This window comes from Polypterus senegalus, chromosome 4 (assembly GCF_016835505.1).
Source record: "Polypterus senegalus isolate Bchr_013 chromosome 4, ASM1683550v1, whole genome shotgun sequence".
Classification (NCBI taxonomy): Eukaryota; Metazoa; Chordata; class Cladistia; order Polypteriformes; family Polypteridae; genus Polypterus; species Polypterus senegalus.
Window position 1 is genome coordinate 5156838 of NC_053157.1, and position 19902 is coordinate 5176739.

The 19902-nt window shown below is 43.2% G+C and overlaps 1 protein-coding gene across 2 annotated transcripts in view; it reads left to right on the forward strand.

Moving 5' to 3' along the window:
* usp38 (ubiquitin specific peptidase 38) overlaps positions 1–19362 on the forward strand; it is an 83600-nt gene extending 64238 nt beyond the window's left edge. For both annotated transcript variants that reach the window (XM_039750190.1, XM_039750191.1), the window contains exons 10-11: positions 8093–9470; positions 19100–19362. In XM_039750190.1, the coding sequence (XP_039606124.1) occupies positions 8093–9470; positions 19100–19270 (1549 nt within the window). In that variant the 3' untranslated portion in view covers positions 19271–19362. The remainder of the gene's footprint in view (positions 1–8092; positions 9471–19099) is intronic.
* The last annotated feature ends 540 nt before the right edge of the window (positions 19363–19902 follow it).

The window sequence follows — 19902 nt, forward strand, 5'->3', positions numbered from 1 at the left end:
GTTAATACAACTGTTACCTTAGATAAAGTCATTTACTTAATAATAATAATAATAATAATAATAATAGATGCAGCGATAACTCATACAATGCAGTGTTGATGGAACAATTGGAAGAGGTTTAATAATGATCAGGATTCAGGGGGGCTGTTGAAAGGCATGGAGAAGTTTAAATATCGAGGATCAGAGGTAGCCCAAGACTGAAAATTAGATGTAGAGTTAGGATTCTTCCAGTTGAGCTAAATAAGTCTACGTGTCAATAGTGTAGTAAAGGCCATCACAGTTTGTTTGTCCTTCTCCACTTTAAGCCCCTCTGTGAGCGCACCAAACAAAGTTGTTAGTGGATTAGGAGGGATTGTGACGCCAAGGCTGTCTGATAGACATTTGTAGATTTTGGTCCAGAATGATTTTAATTTGGTGCATGCCCAGAAAAAGTGGCCCAGTGAGGCTGGAGCTCGATTGCAACGTTCGCAGCTTGGATCTCGCCCTGGAAACATTTTGGACAATTTTAAGCGAGACAGATGTGCTCGATATATCATTTTAAATTGTATAATTGTATGCTTTGCGCATATGGAGCTCGAGTGGATTCCTCTGCATTGCTACCTTCCACTCCTTTTCTGAGATGTTGAGTGAGAGATCCTTTTCCCACTGTCCTCTTGGATCTTTGAAAGGGAGGGACTGTAAAATGTTTTTATATATTGCAGAAATGCTGTCTGAGTCCTCCAGACAGAGCAATATTTTTTCTGGCATAGAGTTTGGTGGGAGGTGAGGACAATTGGGCAGGTTCTGTTTAACAAAGTTTCTGATTTGAAAGTAGTGAAAGAAATGTGTTGCTGGGAATCTGCTTACTTATTTTTACTAGTTTTAAGTTTTACTCTGCTGGCTTAGCTCTCTTTGTCAGGGGTCGGGGTTCATTTGTTTTCGATCTTCTGTTTTTAAAAATGGATTTATTTGTATGGAATGATGTGTGATTTTAATGAAATTAAAAAAAAAAAAAAAAGAAAATTAGATATGGAGATAACCCATAGAGTGCCATGTGGATGGAACAATTGGAAAAAGGTGTCAGGAATATTGTTGGATTGAAGAATTAAGATGAAAGTTAAAGGTCTGGTTTTTAAGACCAACATTGATGTGTGGACATTTCGATGTGTACTTTTTGTTTTTTTGTCTTTCTACCATCCAATAAAAGGTACTGCAGTATCCGTGCCCACTCAGCCAGACTGCTTCTACCCCCTGGTTCTCAATGCCACCACTAACTGCCAGCTGAACTGTTAACTTGATATCCTTTTTTTTTTTTCCTTTTAATCCATAACTCTGCTTATATTCTAATTTTTGGAACTAGGTTAGTGTAATAACTTTGTTTAATATAAGGAAATAACTTAATTTCTTACACGTGTTATTGTATGGCACCCTGTTTTGCACTTTATTGTAAAATGTGCTCCACTTTATAGCGTCTTGTGTTGCTGCATGTTACACCGTGGCCCTGAAGAGGTGCAATGACTTCTCATCATGCGTACTCGGCGTAAAATTGTACACCCCCTTTAAAAATTAAGATTTTCGACAAAATTGAGAGTTTTATTAAACATTTGTTTTATTATTAAAGGCAGAGTTAAAGGTCTGGTTTTTAAGACCAGCATTGATGTGTGGAGTCAAGTCAAGGGCAATAAAGGGGACACGAATTTGGATGTGGCAGAAATGAGGATGTTGAGATGGATTTGCAAAACTACTAAAAAAAAAACGACAAAATAAGAATTGAGTCAATCAGAGGTACAACAAAAGTGGGAGAGCAATCTAAGAAAGTACAGGAAAGTAAATGGTAGTATGGACATGTGATGAGGGGAGACCATGAATATATAGACAAATAAATCATGGAAATGGGGAAGAGAAAAAAAGGGAGGCCAGAGCAGAGTTGGATAGATAAAGTAAAAGATGATACAGGACTGTGCTGTATGGAGAAGGTTAATCAGGCACATCAAACCCACGTAGAAGTTGTGAAAAGAGGAAGAAGATGACTACATAATAATAAGAATAATAGTGCTGTCTGTGAAAGGCATTATAAAAGGGAAATAATCGTTCTTCTTGTTGCTCATCCAAACTAAAAGAAGTATGCAGAGAATGTGGTCTTCTGTTGATAACACGTCCCTATTGTGTTTGTCTGTGCTTTGTCTAAGGGAGCTGCAGAGGGATCAGTAGGTTTGGTTAATTGGCATTTACAGTTTGGCCGTGTGTGTGTGCGTGTGCGTGTCCGTCCGTCCGTCCGAGTGTGGCTGTGTGTGTGTAGTAGAGTTGGACCAATACTAAAATTTTGACTTCAGTACCAATAACAGCATTCACACCTCACTACTAATCTGCCTTGAGACTTAATTAATGGTCGTAAGGTGCTACAGAGGATTGTGAGGACAGCATTGGTGGGTCTCTGACTTCCTCCCAAGACATCCTTGATAAACGCTGCCTCTGTAAAGCACCCAGCATTGTGACCGATACCACTCACCTGCAGTATCCGTGCCCACTCAGCCAGACCGCTTCTACCCTCTGGCTGTCAATGCCACCACTAACTGCCAGCTGAACTGTTAACTTGATATCCTTTTTTTTTTTTTTTCCTTTTAATCCTTAACTCTGCTTATATTCTAATTTTTGGAACTAGGTTAGTGTAATAACTTTGTTTAATATAAGGAAATAATAATTTCTTACGCGTGTTATTGTATGGCACCCTGTTTTGCACTTTATTGTAAAATGTTTTCCACTTTATAGCGTCTTGTGTTGCTGCATGTTACACCGTGGCCTTGAAGAGGTACAATGATTTCTCATAATGCTTTCTCAGCGTTAAAGAGTACACCCCCTTTAAAAATGAAGATTTTTATTCGGAACCATTTAGCAGCATTTTCAACAAAATTTAGAGTTTTATTAAACATTTGTTTTATTATTAAAGACTAAGTGGTGGTTCTGAGGCTAAGGATCAGTGCTGGTATCCAGTCAAACTCCTGTTACTGCCAGGAGGGATCCTACTCTGTTGGGCCCGTGAGGAAGGCCCTTAACCTGAAAATTGATCCAGGAGTGCTTAACAAAGGCTGACCTCCAAAGGTCATGCGAAAAGGCAATTTACCCCTCAGGGATTAACAAAGTATATCAAATCAAAAAAAAAAAATAATAAAAAAAATAAAAGGTTGGTAACTAACATCATTAAGATCAGAAAATAATCAATTGTATTCAAATGAGGTGTTGCAAAAATGAATGCAGTCTGCAGCCAATCCCACCAAACCTAATATTTTGTATGGCCTTTGATTTTTTTTTTTAACAATAGCGCTAACTCTTCTAAGACATGGAATGAACAACACTCTGCCACATCTATCTTTCTCCATTCTTAATAATAATTAAATAAATAATACATTTTATTTATGTAGCGCCTTTCCCATGCTCCTTCATGAGCCTGTCTTTTCCGAAGTTCCCACAGGTGTTCTGTTGGGTTGAGGTCAGGTGACATGCTTGGCCACTGAGTCACTTTCACCCTGTTCATTCCTCCAGAATGCAGCAGTGGCCTTAACTGTATGTTTTGGGTCATTGTCACATTGAAAGAGTTGCCCGGTGACCCAGGGCATGGAGAGATGGTATCGTCTTCTCCTTAAGTATTTCACAGTACATCTGTGAGTTCATGATGCCATCAGTGCAGTTCAAGTCCTGGACACCAACGACACTCCTAAAATCCCACAAAAGAACACAGCCACCATCATGCTCTACTGTCGGTACCATGCATTTTTCATTGTATTCCTCACCCCTATGAAGCCATCAGTTTCAAAAAGATTTACCTCTGTCTCACCACTTCAAAGTGTTAGAGTCCCTATAGGTGTCACCTTTGTCAACATGAGCCCTGGCAAACGCTAAACAAGCTTCCTTCGTGGACAACAACCTTGTATGCCACTCCTGTGCAACGTTCATTATGCTGAATGTCAAGCAAATTGCAAAAGACGAGTATGTGACCTTAATAATAAGAAGAATAACAACATTTCTTTCTATAGCACGTTTTCATACAAATGATGTACCTCAAAGTGCTTTACAAGATGAAGACAAAAAAAGAAAAATATAATAATTAGGCAATACTAGTTAACAAAGAATAAAGTAAGGTCCAATGGCCAAGGAGGACAGAAAAAACAAAATTTGCAGGGGTTCCGAGGCTACGAGGCCACCACTAGGCAAGAACGAAGAAGAGAAGTGTCATCTGCTGGTTATGAAACCAGTACAGAAAGTAAAAGCAGAGCAGTGACATCTGCTGAGTGTCAAGTGTAGGACACTGAGTTCAAGAATGACAAGTGAAAGAAGTAAAACATTTTAAATAGATGCATCCTGGTGGCCATGACCGATGGTCATGTGTTTATGGTAAAGTGGTCGAGAAGCCAACTGGTAACCACCACAATGGCAGAAAGAAAAAAAAAAGAGCATAGACATCTGCTGACCATCACGCACATCGCAGAGGAGGATTATGGGAAGAAGAACACCATTATCGGAAGAAGAAGAAGAAGAAAAATGACATCTGCTGAGTGTCAAGTGCGAGGTACAGAATGCAAGAATGACAATGAAGTGAAAAAAGTAAAACATTTTAGGTAGCGACTATATCCAGAAGGGGGCGCATGCTCCCTAGGTAGAGGTTTGTTAAGAGATTACAGCCTTTACTAAACCAATATACTGTATATTGTAACAATAGCGCTATATAGTGCCCGACCCGGCACAGACTCGCACAAAGGCATGTGTAAAAACAACACAAAAGTTTATTTTTCTTCACCTGTGGGGCACTTCTTCCCCATGAACCCCACAGGCCCAACACACTCCCAAATAAAGCACAAAAGTGATTCACCAGTAACACAAACATGCCCTTCTGGCACCACCACTCCTCCCTTGAAGCTTCGTCCTCCCGACTCTGGCCACTGAGTGGTGGTTGCTGGCCCCTTTTACAGCCCACCCGGAAGTGTTTCAGGTGCTTGACCACCTGGTTCCAATTGCACCTCCGGGTGGGGCTGAAGATTTGTCCAGCTGGGCTGTGGAATCCATGCAGCACCCCCTGGCGGCCACGCCAGCTCCCAACCGGGCTTTGAAGGACTCCATCTCCCATGGACCCCTGCGGGAGGTTGAAGCTTCACCGTCGGCCAGGGAGGCTGTCACCAAGCGTCTCGGGGCAGGTGCCCATGGTTGCTCCCCCATAACATATGCAGAAGGGGCATCCCGTCCAGGCATAGGACATGGCCACTCGCCACAATATATAATTATAACTTTCCCTAGTAGTACGGTGATGATTCTAAAAGGAAGAATCTCTAACACTAACAGATTATATACTTTGATTGTGTTTAATATCGGCTTAACACTCACAATAAAATAATAGTGAAAGGAGTGCAGTACTTGGCCAAAGCATATGAAGCTGGGGTTCCCTGCTTGTCCAACTTCTTCAAGAGAGAGTGCAGGTAAGCATTTTGTCCTCAGCACGGACAGGAGTGATGTCTTCCATCAAGTCCGTAGGTGTGTTCTGGGGTTCCATGCAGTTGTCCGATTTTTATCCCTTCAGTCGGAACATGCAACCTCCAGACACGGGTACAATTTGTTTGCTGACAAGCATGATTAGGAAATATTACACAGTTAATGCAGAGGTTGCTTGCTTGGGAAACCTTGAAATAGCTGACATCCACCCTGTCCATATTTATTGATTGTGGCACATCTGCAGATTAGCAACCATGTAACACTTGACTCCTCTCATCTCCCTATCAGATTCACCCCATCAGTTGGATTCCCATTGTAAAGAAAACAATGGGTATGAATGGCCCACACAAATCACAGTGGCAGCCACCTGGTGACCATGACCTTTGGTTATGTGTTTACGGCAAAGTGACCAAGAAACCAGCTAATGACCACCACAATAGCAGAAAGAAATAGAAGAGCACAAACATCAGCTGACATATTTTGAAACAGTCACCGATGACACAATCAGGACGCCATGTTTTTTTGCATACTTTTATAATCTTATTTTTTTCTGTTGTTTGTGCATGAAGAGGGTAGAAAGTCAGCATCTGATCCACACAATAGAATCACCCCTTGTTTAATTGTAGGTGACCACAGCAAAAAGCTTAGTGACCCCCACACTTCCCCTGACTTGAGCACTGACATGTGCTACATTTTGAACGGTGCTTAGGTGCTGACGTCTTTCTTGTCGTGCTAATTGCTTATAATTGTTTTACCTTTTTGCCACACAACTGGATTCTACAGGCCAGTCCCTGCAGTTCAGTCATACAGTGCCGTATGCATCAGTATCACTTTCTGTGTCCACATTGTCATCAATGTCGTTTGATTCAACGAATCGTTCAGTTTCAGTTTGCTCTACAACTGGCTTTACATTGACATTGAGTATTCTGGTTGAAGGCTCCACACCAGTCATGAATATTGAGGAGTTACTATAGCATGACAAAATACACTCACCTAAAGGATTATTAGGACCACCATACTAATACGGTGTTTGACCCCCTTTCGCCTTCAGAACTGCCTTAATTCTACGTGGCATTGATTCAACAAGGTGCTGAAAGCATTCTTTAGAAATGTTGGCCCATATTGATAGGATAGCATCTTGCAGTTGATGGAGATTTGTGGGATGCACATCCAGGGCACGAAGCTCCTGTTCCACCACATCCCAAAGATGCTCTATTGGGTTGAGATCTGGTGACTGTGGGGGCCATTTTAGTACAGTGAACTCATTGTCATGTTCAAGAAACCAATTTGAAATGATTGGAGCTTTGTGACATGGTGCATTATCCTGCTGGAAGTAGCCATCAGAGGATGGGTACATGGTCGTCATGAAGGGATGGACATGGTCAGAAACAATGCTAAGGTAGCCCGTGGCATTTAAATGATGCCCAATTGGCACTAAGGGGCCTAAAGTGTGCCAAGAAAACATCCCCCACACCATTACACCACCACCACCAGCCTGCACAGTGGTAACAAGGCATGATGGATCCATGTTCTCATTCTGTTTACGCCAAATTCTGACTCTACCATTTGAATGTCTCAGCAGAAATCGAGACTCATCAGACCAGGCAACATTTTTCCAGTCTTCAACTGTCCAATTTTGGTGAGCTTGTGCAAATTGTAGCCTCTTTTTCCTATTTGTAGTGGAGATGAGTGGTACCCGGTGGGGTCTTCTGCTGTTGTAGCCCCTCCGCCTCAAGGTTGTGCGTGTTGTGGCTTCACAAATGCTTTGCTGCATACCGCGGTTGTAACGAGTGGGTATTTCAGTCAAAGTTGCTCTTCTATCAGCTTGAATCAGTCGGCCCATTCTCCTCTGACCTCTAGCATCAACAAGGCATTTTCGCCCACAGGACTGCCGCATACTGGATGTTTTTCCCTTTTCACACCATTCTTTGTAAACCCTAGAAATGGTTGTGCGTGAAAATCCCAGTAACTGAGCAGATTGTGAAATACTCAGACCGGCCCGTCTGGCACCAACAACCATGCCACGCTCAGAATTGCTTAAATCACCTTTCTTTCCCATTCTGACATTCAGTTTGGAGTTCAGGAGATTGTCTTGACCAGGACCACACCCCTAAATGCATTGAAGCAACTGCCATGTGATTGGTTGATGAGATAATTGCATTCATGAGAAATTGAACAGGTGTTCCTAATAATCCTTTAGGTGAGTGTATGTAGAAATGTTCATGATTTTTTTTTTTATTGCAGCATAATTTTGTTTTATCCACTAGATGGCAGCAGAGTACTGTCTCAAGTGCTGTTCAGGCTTAATGCCATACCTGTAAACAATATAATGTAAGAGACACTCGGGCTTAACCCTATTTACACAGAATCATCAGCCCAAGATATGGATGTTAAAAAACACAAAAAGGTGATAGCGGACTCTTTGATGGATTAACTAAAAAAGAAATGCAAAACACTTTCAATTCAGTTAAGTAAATCCCAGAGTGCATGTGAGTGTCACGCCTTGCACTTATTTTCTAACTTGTTTAGTTTTTTTTAATTAGCTGTTTTTTTTATAATTAAACTGTTTTATGATCAAATGTCTTCCATTTGTTTGATTATAATTTTATATTTCTGCTTTTGTTTTCTATTTAAGATTGCATGAAGAAGAAAAAACAATTCAAGCATTAGTTGGGGCTGAAATATACGGTGAATGTAAAGGTGGAAGTTGGGAAGCCGCTGGAATGAGCACCATAAAGGAGGCTCCTTGCAAAAAGAAGACTCTAATAGAGCAAATGTTTGGGGGGCGACTGTCTACGGCCATTAGGTGCCAGGAATGCAACAGTGTCTCCCAGAAAGAGGAGCCTTTCACTGACCTCTCCTTAGCTTTTCGGCCTTCGGGTGAAGAACACCAGCAAGAGGCCTGTGGTGTCCCTCCAGAGGCCGAGAAGGTGCACTCCTTAGCCGAACCCTCCTGTTCGCTTTCACACACACCTTCTGCCCCTAGCCAGACTGGCACTGGAGAGAACACCATCTCATATCGGGCGGCACCTTCTTCTCCGCAGAGGAACTGCGATTCTGTAGCAAGTGAAAGCTCGAACGGTGGGAAACTGGGCTCAGTCCCTGACCTAATCAATTACTTCCTGGAGCCCGAGATCCTCGACGAGGACAATAAATACTACTGTGAAAAGTGTGCATCGCTACAAAGAGCGGAGAAAACGATGTGGATTGTGGACGAACCGGAATACCTCATTCTTACCCTTTTACGCTTCTCGTATGATGCCAAGTGTCACGTGCGACGCAAGATCTTAGACAACGTGGCGATTCCCCTGTTTTTGCAGCTTCCTGTTCATCCCGTTACATCCAAGAGCATGGCCAGCTCAGTGTCTGGCAGCAGCTGCTCTTCACCCCTGCAGGTCGACTCCCCCGAAAGTGTGGAAAATCTGGCAAAAAAGCTGAAACCTTCCAGCAAAGAGGAAGAGGAAGAGGTGGAGGAATTGAGGGTGGAAGAGGAAGCACAGAAGAGTGAAGAAATGGTACTCGCCACCCAGCTGGTGCCATACGTGCTTAGTTCTGTGGTCATGCATTCCGGAATGTCTTCTGAAAGCGGGCACTACTATACGTACGGGAGGAATGTAACGAGCACAGAGCCTTCCATGTCTAGTTTGGGTTATCAGCCAGAGCATACCCAGAGTTCCCCTTCACCTCTGTCACCTACAAGCACTGAGACTCGCTCGGGTGGGGAAAGATCCACCTGCACATCTATAGCAAAGCAGGACCCAGAAGTTGCCCAGCTACCCAAAGACTGGCTACTTTTCAATGACAGCCGAGTCACATTTACCTCCTTTCATTCTGTTCAGAATGTCACCAGCAGATTCCCCAAAGACACGGCTTATGTACTGTTCTACCGGAAGCAGGACGTGAGTGACAGCTTTAACGGCCGGGTCCTAGATGACGTCAAGCTGAACACGGAGCCTCCTCTGCAGAAAGAACTGATGGACGCGATTACAAAAGACAACAAGCTTTACTTACAGGTAGGTTTGGTACTTCGCCTACACTTCACTTTCATATCCGTTGTGGCAGCATGTCAGGTTGGTCATAGCAAGCCACCCTGCTGTTAGTGAGGAACTTCTTACAGCGCACGGTATGAGGGCACCTCCACTGGTATTGGGAAATCAAAGCACAATTGGGCTGTGGGGTTGGAATCTCCATTGTTTACCTTCTTGATCTTTCATTCAAAGTATAACCTTTAATTGGAGTAAAATACAGGGTGAGTCCAAAAGTGGTACCACATTTCAAACGTTTATTCCACAAAAACTCTTCAAGATAAAATAAGTTTCATTACAACATAAGTAAGGCTGTACAAAATAGATTGTTTTTCACTGTGTTTTCAAAATGATGTCTTCAAGGTGGTGGCCATCATTAGCGATATGCTCTTCGAGACGATTTCTGAACGCTCGCCCTGTGTTTTCAAAATGATGTCTTCAAGGTGGTGGCCATCATTAGCGATACGCTCTTCGAGACGATTTCTGAACACACGCACTGTGTTTTCAAAATGTCTTCAAGGTGGTGGCCATCATTAGCGATACGCTCTTCGAGACGATTTCTGAACACTCGAACTGTGTTTTCAACATGATGTCTTCAAGGTGGTGGCCATCATTAGCGATACGCTCTTCTACACAATTTCTGAACACTCTCATGACTCGGTCAGACATTTCAAGGGGGAATAGCGTCCTTGAGGGCTTCAAGGTTTTGAGGTCGGTGTGTGGATACCTTTGACTTGAGGTGAAATCACACAGAGTGAGTTTAGGCAAATGTGAAGGCCACCCGACATCTCTGTGCAGGGAGATCAGCTTCCCCGGAAACATCTCCCACAAAACTTGCATGGATCTCCACGTCATATGAGCTGTTGCTCCATCCTGTTGACACCAGGCATCCACCACATCCATTTCTTCCAGTTCTGTAGCATTTCAATGTAATGTTCTGAAGTGATGGTGACCATTGCTCCCCCACTCCTCAAAAGACTAAGGGTCTACAATACCAAATTCTGAAATGGGGCGCCAAACTGTAACACGTGTGCTCACTGTGCAGGGGTCTCTGATGAAGTTCATGAGGGATGGTTTCAGCCCAATAGCAAAAGTTTGGCTTATTTACACAACCATTTAAATTTAAATGTGCCTCGTCACTGCACATGACGATGGCATCTCAATGAACGTTTTGCAGAATATTGTGCGCAACTCTCTACAGCTTCTCCAGTCTCTCTCTGTGAGTTCCTGCACTACCATCACTTTGTATCGATGGAAATTAAGGTCCTCATGCAAAATCCTCCTCAAAGACGTGTTGGAAATGCCTAAGGCAGAAGCGTGCTGAACGTCTAGCTGACTGCAAACTTGATGCCCTTACAGCTTGGATGTTTTCAGGCGTTCGTAAAGTCCAAGGACGGCCTGGAGGATTTTCTGTTCAATTTTGGACCCGTCTGTCTGAATTTAGCCACCCACTGAAGAATCGTTTTGTGATTTGGGATGTCACCATTAGGAGGAATGCTGAGGTGCGTTTGGAAGCCGTGTTGCATTGTGATGGTGGATTCATGGTTTTTGAAGACTGCTTCGACAGAGAAAGCACAGTTAGCACCGGACCAAGGCATGTGGCCGACTGAAAATGACAAAGAATCGCCTTTCAAAGGACAACCACCCACCCCAACCCATTCACGCAATGAACTTGAGAAATGTGCTACTTCATTTTGGCTCACCATGTACTTGTCCTAATTTTTTTTTTTCTCAAATTTACAGTGGATTCAGAAAGCATACAGACCCCCTCACTTTCTGCACACTTTATTCTGTTGTACATTTACTGCTTACCTTTTCATCTTTTTAGGTTATTCATTGCATTTGCTTTGATGGAAAATCTAAGGTGTTCTAAAACTTTTAATTTAACCGTTTGCGTAAATCTTACTGAAGACACGTTTTCACTTTGTCATTACAGGTTTATTGAGTACTGATGGGCAAAAATTGCAATTTTTATCTATTTAAAATTAAATCTACAACTCCATAAAGTGGGCAGAAAGTATTGGTGTTTGAAAACTTTGTGAATTCACCGTAAAGGCAGAAGTGGGAGGCGGCAGCAGTAGTGATGTCAGGGTGGCCACGCCTCCTGCAGCCCCACCCACAAAACACACAGAATGGAGGAACATTTAAAGACAATACAACAGTGCTGACTAATAAACAAATAATGACAAATAATCAAAAAGAAAACAAACTGGGCGAGAACAGTCCTTGGCTGAAATGTGACAAATTGAATTAATTCTGTCTCTTCTTAAACCAGTGGGCTCCACCAGCGATGATTTTGGTGGTCCCATGTTAAAGGCTTATTCAAGTGATGATAACTTGAGTTTTGCATTTATTATTAATTTAGACCACTTTGCACAAACCTGTTTTCACTTGTGACGTTAAATAAGCCAAAGTGATGTGAAACATGAAAATATGAAAACTTCCAAGGCATTGAATGCTTTTTTCAGGCTGTGTAGTTAGAAATCTGTTTGCACATTATGTATACTGCTCAAAAGAATTAAAGGAACACTTTTTAATCAGAGTATAGCATAAAGTCAATGAAACTTATGGGATATTAATCTGGTCAGTTAAGTAGCAGAGGGGGTTGTTAATCAGTTTCAGCTGCTGTGGTGTTAATGAAATTAACAACAGATGCACTAGAGGGGCAACAATGAGATGACCCCCAAAACAGGAATGGTTTAACAGGTGGAGGCCACTGACATTTTTCCCTCCTCATCTTTTCTGACTGTTTCTTCACTAGTTTTGCATTTGGCTACAGTCAGTGTCACTACTGGTAGCATGAGGCGATACCTGGACCCTACAGAGGTTGCACAGGTAGTCCAACTTTTCCAGGATGGCACATCAATACGTGTCATTGCCAGAAGGTTTGCTGTGTCTCCCTACACAGTCTCAAGGGCATGGAGGAGATTCTAGGAGACAAGCAGTTACTCTAGGAGAGCTAGAGAGGGCCATAGAAGGTCCATAACCCATCAGCAGGACCAGTATCTGCTCCTTTGGGCAAGGAGGAACAGGATGAGCACTGCCAGAGCCCTACAAAATGACCTCCAGCAGGCCACTGGTGTGAATGTCTCTGACCAAACAACCAGAAAGACTTCATGAGGGTGACCCAAGGGCCCCATGTCCTCTAATGGGCCCTGAGCTCACTGCCCAGCAGCATGCAGCTCGATTGGCATTCGCCATAGAATACCAGAATTGGCAGATGCACCACTGGTGCCCTGTGCTTTTACAGATGAGAGCAGGTTCACCCTGAGCACGTGACAGAAGTGAAAGGGTCTGGAGAAGCCATGGAGAACATTATGCTGCCTGTAACATCATTCAGCATGAGCAGTTTGGTGGTGGGTTAATGATTGTCTGGGGAGGCATATCCATGGAGGGTCACACAGACCGCTACAGGCTTGACAAAGGCACCTTGGCTGCCATTAGGTATCAGGATGAAATCCTTGGACCCATTGTCAGACCCTATGCTGGTACAGTGGCTCCTGGTGCACGACAATTCCTGGCCTCATGTGGTGAGAGTATGCAGGCAGTTCCTGGAGGATGAAGGAATTGATACCATTGACTGGCCACCACACTTTCCTGACCTAAATCCAATAGAACACCTCTGGGACATTATGTTTTGGTCCATCCAATACCACCAGGTTGCACCTCAGACTGTCCAGGAGCTCAGTGATGCCCTGGTCCAGATCTGGGAGGAGATCCCCCACAACACCATCTGTCATCTCATTAGAAGCATGCACCGATGTTGTCAGGCATGTATACAAGAACACAGGGGCCATACAAAGTGCTGCGTACAATTTGGAGTTGCTGCAATTCAATTTGGGCAAAATGGACTAGCCTGCCACATCATTTTTTCACTCTGATTTTTGGGGCGTCTTTGAATTCAGGGCTCTGTCGGTTGATCATTTTCATTTCCATCAAACGATGTGGCATCCTTTCGTTCCTAACACATTACCCAGTCTATATCAGTATAGATATCCAGGAGGATTTCTTTTTCCCATTGAGATCTGATGTGTTTTCAAAGTGTTCCTTTAATTTTTTTGAGCAGTTTACTATTTTATAACATTAAAAAAGGCCCCAGGTTAGACACCTACGAGGACATCTGTAATTGCGGAGAATGGCTCATCACAATTCCAGATGTTGTCACCAAGTGGTGTTCTGAACAAATGGGGCACACCTGCAACAGATTTTGTATAAAATAAGTAATATGTTTCCCTCTGTAATCTCTCTATTATAATAAAAAAAAATCCTAAGAACGAGACGTGACTTTTTCAGAGAGACACTTTCACGTCCCACGAAGCAGATCTTTGTGCCAAAAGATTTAACCAGGCCTGGGGCCGGAAATAAAAGAGAAAGAGTAGATGACAAAGTAGAACGACGTAAAGAATTCAAAAATGTTGGCGCAATACACGTGCAGAACATGTTAGAGATAATGAAAGTACGAAAATTCGAAAGTCTCAAAAAAGGGGATAGTAAAGATCGCATTAGCGCAAACAAATGGAAATTGTTATTCGGTGAAATATGGAACAGCAAAAAGAGATCAAATATGTTGTTTGAATTTAAACTTTAAGTTGGAGACTTGTAGATCGTCTGATTCGAGTTGCCATCACCGTAAAGTAGTGTTTCTTCCCAATGTAGAGGCGTATCCACGAGAATTAAAAGATTTGTTGTTTGGTGAAAGTAAAATCCACAAACGTGAGCAGCAGAGACATGAAGTGGCTGGCGTTTAGTGCAGGCCCAGGTGGGAGTTGGTGAGTGAAACGAGCAGGGGAAAAAGCCCCCTAGTTTTACTTATTTATGAAATGTTTAAAGCGACTTTGAGGCACTATTATAAATATGGCAAACGCACATTACAACAGTCTGAATGATAACAGCTTAACAAAGCTCATGAGTCCTACCCACTTAATTCTTCTAAAATAACATCAAGTTGAGTTTTAAAAGTCACTAAAGTCCTACTGTCTACCGCACTACTTGGTCACTTACTCCATGTGTCTGTGGCCCCCTGAGTGAAGAAAAACTTCCTAATGCTTGTGTGAAATTTCCCCTAAACAAGTTTCCAACTGTATCCGAGTTCTTGATGAGCTCATTTTAAAGTCACCGTCTTGATCCACTGGACTAATTTTACTTCATCATTTTAAACACTTCACTTGGGTCTCCTCTTAATCTCCTTTAAAGGCTCAGCCCTTTTAATCGTTCCTCATAACTCATCCCCTGTATCCCTGAATCGGACAAGTTCAGGGGTGTCGAACTCCAGGCCTGGAGGGCCGCAGTGGCTGCAGGTTTTCATTCTTACCATCTTCTTAATTAGTGACCAGTTTTTGCTGCTAATTAACTAATTTTGTCTTAGTTTTAATTAGCTTGCTCAGGCCCATTAGTGCAGGGGTGGCGAACTTCAGTCCTGGAGGGCCGCAGTGGCTGCAGGTTTTCATTCTATCCCCCTTCTGAATGAGTGACCTGTTTTTGCTGCTAATTGACGTCTTTTGGTCTCATTTTAATTGATTTGCTCTTGAAGACTCGGACCCCTTAATTCAGGGGTGTCTAACTCCAGGCCTGGAGGGCCGCAGTGGCTGCAGGTTTTCATTCTAACCCGTTTCCTAATCAGTAACCAGTTTTCACTGCTAATGAACTTTTTTCCCCGTCACTTTAATAGCCCTGTTTGAAGAGTGCAGCCCTCTGAATTGTTTCCTTTCTTTATTAAATGACAGCCAAGCAGAAATGAGACATGAAACGAGCTAACAGATGACCAGCTAAACTGGGGCTTCAAACTCCAACCAATTTCACTCCAATCACTTTCTAAATGAGAAGCCAATTCTTGCTGTTAATTAAACCCGTTATTTAATTCCATGGCTTGTTGTTACTCTCTTTCTGCCACAGCACACATTTTGAAAACTGCGGTTTTTCTGTTCTTTCTAAGAGCACCAATGTCAAAGTGTTTTGGTGACCTGAGAGATCAACCTTATCAAGACCACCACCTCTCTTTAATTTCAGATATTGTGTGACGGGCACAGGGGAGCTGGTCGTGTGGTGGCTTGTTTTGTATCTCATTATTGTTTGGCTGCTAATTAAAGAAAAAGAAACAGCTATGGGGCCTGAATGAAGATAATTAAAGGAAGTAATCAGCAGCAAAAACTGGTCACTAATTAAGAAGATGGTTAGAATGAAAACCTGCAGCCACTGCGGCACTCCAGGACTGAAGTTCGCCACCCCTGCACTAAGGGGCCTGAGCAAGCTAATTAAAACTAAGACAAAATTAGTTAATTAGCAGCAAAAACTGGTCACTAATGAAGAAGATGGTTAGAATGAAAACCTGCAGCCACTGCGGCACTCGAAGCCTGGAGTTCGCCACCCCTGGCCTAGTTGCTCTTCTCTGGACTTTCTCTAGTGCTGTTATGTCCTTTTTGTAGCCTGTACAGGGTGCGCACAAAGTCCGTATGCCCCTATCTTTTGGAGGATTTTGAAAACACGTTTCGATTGCGGGAGCTGCGATAAATCGTGCACTCGTCAGAGAACATAACCTTTTCCTTTTACAGCATTTGTTGGAAATTGGTGCAGCATCAGATTACAAGCTTCCTGACGTCTGTCCAAGTCGGCATGTGATAACTCGTTAACGTGCAATGGATGCCAACATTTCATTTGCAAGTCCTGTGTGATGTGTTTTCGCATTGTCGATTCCACTATTCCCAGCTCAGCAGCACGTTTACAAGTGGATTTCATTGGGGTTCGTTGGACAGACTCTGCCACATCTGCACACGTTTCGTGCTTTGTGGATGGTCTTCCACTTCGCGGCACATCTCGGACGCTGCCCGTTGCAAAAGCCGCCTTCTCCCACTGCAACAACGTCCTCTTTGTCGGCAATGCCTTCCCAAAACGCACAACAAAGTCATCCATGACATTTTTTGATGGATTTCCCAGTAACAGGCCGCTCATGAACCCACACAGTGGCCACCAAACACTCCTCGATCGTGAAAACAATTGTGTCACCCATCGCTTTGTCTTGGAACGACAGCCACGTTGTTGCGCTTTCTTGAGCGGCAGCAGGTGGCAGCACCAGACAGGATGTTGGAAACACACCCCGAAATACTGGGAAGACTTGGGCTGATGTCCACAGGAACCAAATTATCATGGTTATTCCTGTAAATGCTCCTAAAGATAGGGGTATATGGACTTTGTGCGCACCCTGTAGACCAAAACTGCACACCGTACTCCACATGAGGCCTCACCAGTGTGTTATAAAGACTGAGCAGAACCTCCTGTGACTTGTACTCCACACATCAAGATGCTATATAACCTGACATTCTGTTAGCCTTTTTAATGGTTTCTGCACACTGTCGGGAAGTCAATAGCTTAAAGTCCACTACGACTCCTAAGTCCTTCTCGTAAGGCGTACTTTCAGTTTTCTCAAGCTCACCTTTTCACTTCCTACGTGTCATACTTTACATTTACTGACATTCAGTTTCATCCCCTGTAGCCCTAAATCAGCCTCATTGCTCTTCTCTGGATCTTCTCTAGTGCTGTTATGTCCTTTTTGTAGCCTGGAGACCAAAACAGCACCCAGTACTCAAGATGAGGCCTCACCAGTGTGTTATAAAGCTTGAGCAGAACCTCCTGTGACTTGTACTCCACACATCAAGGCGCTATATAACATAGCAGTCTGTTAGCCTTCTTAATGGCTTGTCTGCCAGTTGATCGTGTCGAGTCCACTATGACTCCTAAATCCTTCTCATGAGGTGGACTCTCGATTTTCAGACCTGCCCATTGTGTATTCAAACCTCACATTTTTACTTCCTACATGTAACACTTTACATTTACTGACGTTACATTTTCTTTTTCTTAAACTGTCAGGGCTCAGCTCTTTTAATCTTCCCTCATAACTCATCCCCTGTAGGCCCTGAATCACCCTAGTCACTCTTCTCTGGACCTTCTCTTGTGCTGTTATGTCCTTTTTGGAGACCCATACTGCCCACCGTACTCCAGATGAAGCCTCACCAGTGTTTTATAAAGCTTGAGCAGAACCTTCTGTGACTTGTACTGCACACGTCAAGGCGCTATATAACCTGCCATTCTGTTAGCCTTTTTAATGGTTTCTGCACACTGTCAGGAAGTCAATAGCTTAAAGTCCACTACGACTCCTAAGTCCTTCTCGTAAGGCGTACTTTCAATTTTCTCAAGCTCACATTTTCACTTCCTATGTGTCATACTTTACATTTACTGACATTCAGTTTCATCCCCTGTAGCCCTGAATCAGCCTCGTTGCTCTTCTCTGGACCTTCTCTTGTGCTGTTATGTCCTTTTTGTAGCCTGGAGACCAAAACTAGACCCAGGACTCCAGATGAGGCCTCACCAGTGTGTTATAAAGCTTGAGCAGAACCTCCTGTGACTTGTACTCCACACATCAAGGCGCTATATAAACTGACATTCTGTTAGCCTTCTGAATGGCTTGTCTGGCAGTTGATGATGCCGAGTCCACAACGACTCCTTCTCATGAGGTGGACTTTCAATGTTCAGACCTCCCACTGTGTATTCAAACCTCGTATTTTTACTTCCTACATGTCATACATTACATCTTCTTTTGTTTAAACTGTGAAGGCTCAGCTCTTTTCATCTTTCCTCATAACTCATCCCCTGTAACCCTGAATCAGCCGAGTTGCTCTCCTGTGGACTTTCTCCAGTGCTGTTATGTCCTTTCTGGAGACCCAAACTGCCCACCGTACTCCAGATGAGGCCTCACCAGGGTGTTATAAAGCCTGAGCAGAACCTCCTGTGACTCGGACTCCACACATCAAGGCGCTATATAACCTGACATTCTGTTAGCCTTCTTAATGGCTTGTCTGGCAGTTGATTGTGTTGAGTCCACCATGACTCCTAAGTCCTTCTCATGAGGTGGACTCTCGATTTTCAGACCTGCCCATAGTGTATTCAAACCTCACATTTTTACTTCCTACATGTAACACTTTACATTTACTGACGTTACATTTTCTTTTTCTTAAACTGTAAAGGCTCAGCTCTTTTAATCTTCCCTCATAACTCATCCCCTGTAGGTCCTGAATCAGCCTAGTCGCTCTTCTCTGGACGTTCTCTTGTGCTGTTATGTCCTTTTTGGAGACCCAAACTACACCCATGACTCCACATGAGGCCTCACCAGTGTGTTATAAAGCTTGAGCAGAACCTCCTGTGACTTGTACTCCACACGTCAAGGCGCTATATAACCTGACACTCTGTTAGCCTTTTTAATGGCTTGTCTGCCAGTTGATGATGCCGAGTCCACAACGAATCCTTCTGATGAGGTGGACTTTCAATGTTCAGACCTCCTACTGTGTATTCAAACCTCGTATTTTTACTCCCTACATGTCATGTGTTATAAAGCCTGAGCAGAACCTCCTGTGACTCGTACTCCACACATCAAGGCGCTATATAACCTGACACTCTGTTAGCCGTTTTCATCATTAGGACCAATTCTCCCACATTACTAGATACGCTGATATTCCAACTTGAGTGAATGCTTTAGTAGCCATCTGAAACGCCTCACCCCACCCTGGGGTCCTCGTGCTGTAACGGGGCTCCACTTGTGTGTCTAAAATTGATGTTTGTTTTTTTTGCAGGAACAAGAACTAAGTGCCCGCACTCGAGCCCTCCAGGCAGCGTCGGCCCCCTGTTCCTTCAGACCCAATGGTTTTGATGACAACGACCCCCCTGGGAGCTGCGGACCGACGGGTGGAGGGGGCGGAGGTGGCAGCGGAGGGTTCAACACAGTTAGCAGGCTGGTCTTTTGAAATTTGGAGGACAGATGCACAAGAAGATGGCAGGAAATCATTGGACTGAGTGCTATTTGCCGGATTAACTATTAAATCTGGATTCACCAACACCTTGCTGGATTTTCTTTTTTTTTTTTTTTGTTTTATTTTTTAGCTAACGACAACGGATTGCCCACCCTATTGCCCTGGTGGGTTTGCCTACCTGCTTGATTTTTGTTTATTGACAACCGTGACATTTCTACTTGATTGTCTTTTCTAATGGTTTGGTTATTTAAAGCTGGCAGGGTAAGTTATTCCAAAACATAAGGGATGCAATAATTTTATACACTGGGGTGCAGCGTATTTGCACGTGTGTTTTTAATTTTTTTTTTCCATTTTGTATTGGCACATGTCTGAGACAGTTTTTTTTTTTTGCATGTAAAAACGAGCTGTGCTGAAAGCACTCTGTAAAAAAACAAACGTTCAACGACAAAAAAGAAAAAAATGACAAAACGTTACCAAAAAACCAAACGCATGCTGAGTGTGGTGTAAACCTTGTGTGCCACGTTCACGATGGGCTCTTGTTATTTTTCAATGTTGAATATTCTTCAAGATTTCGTTTATCTTTTTTTTTTTTTAAATCGGGGAACAGAATTCTTGGTTCACATTTA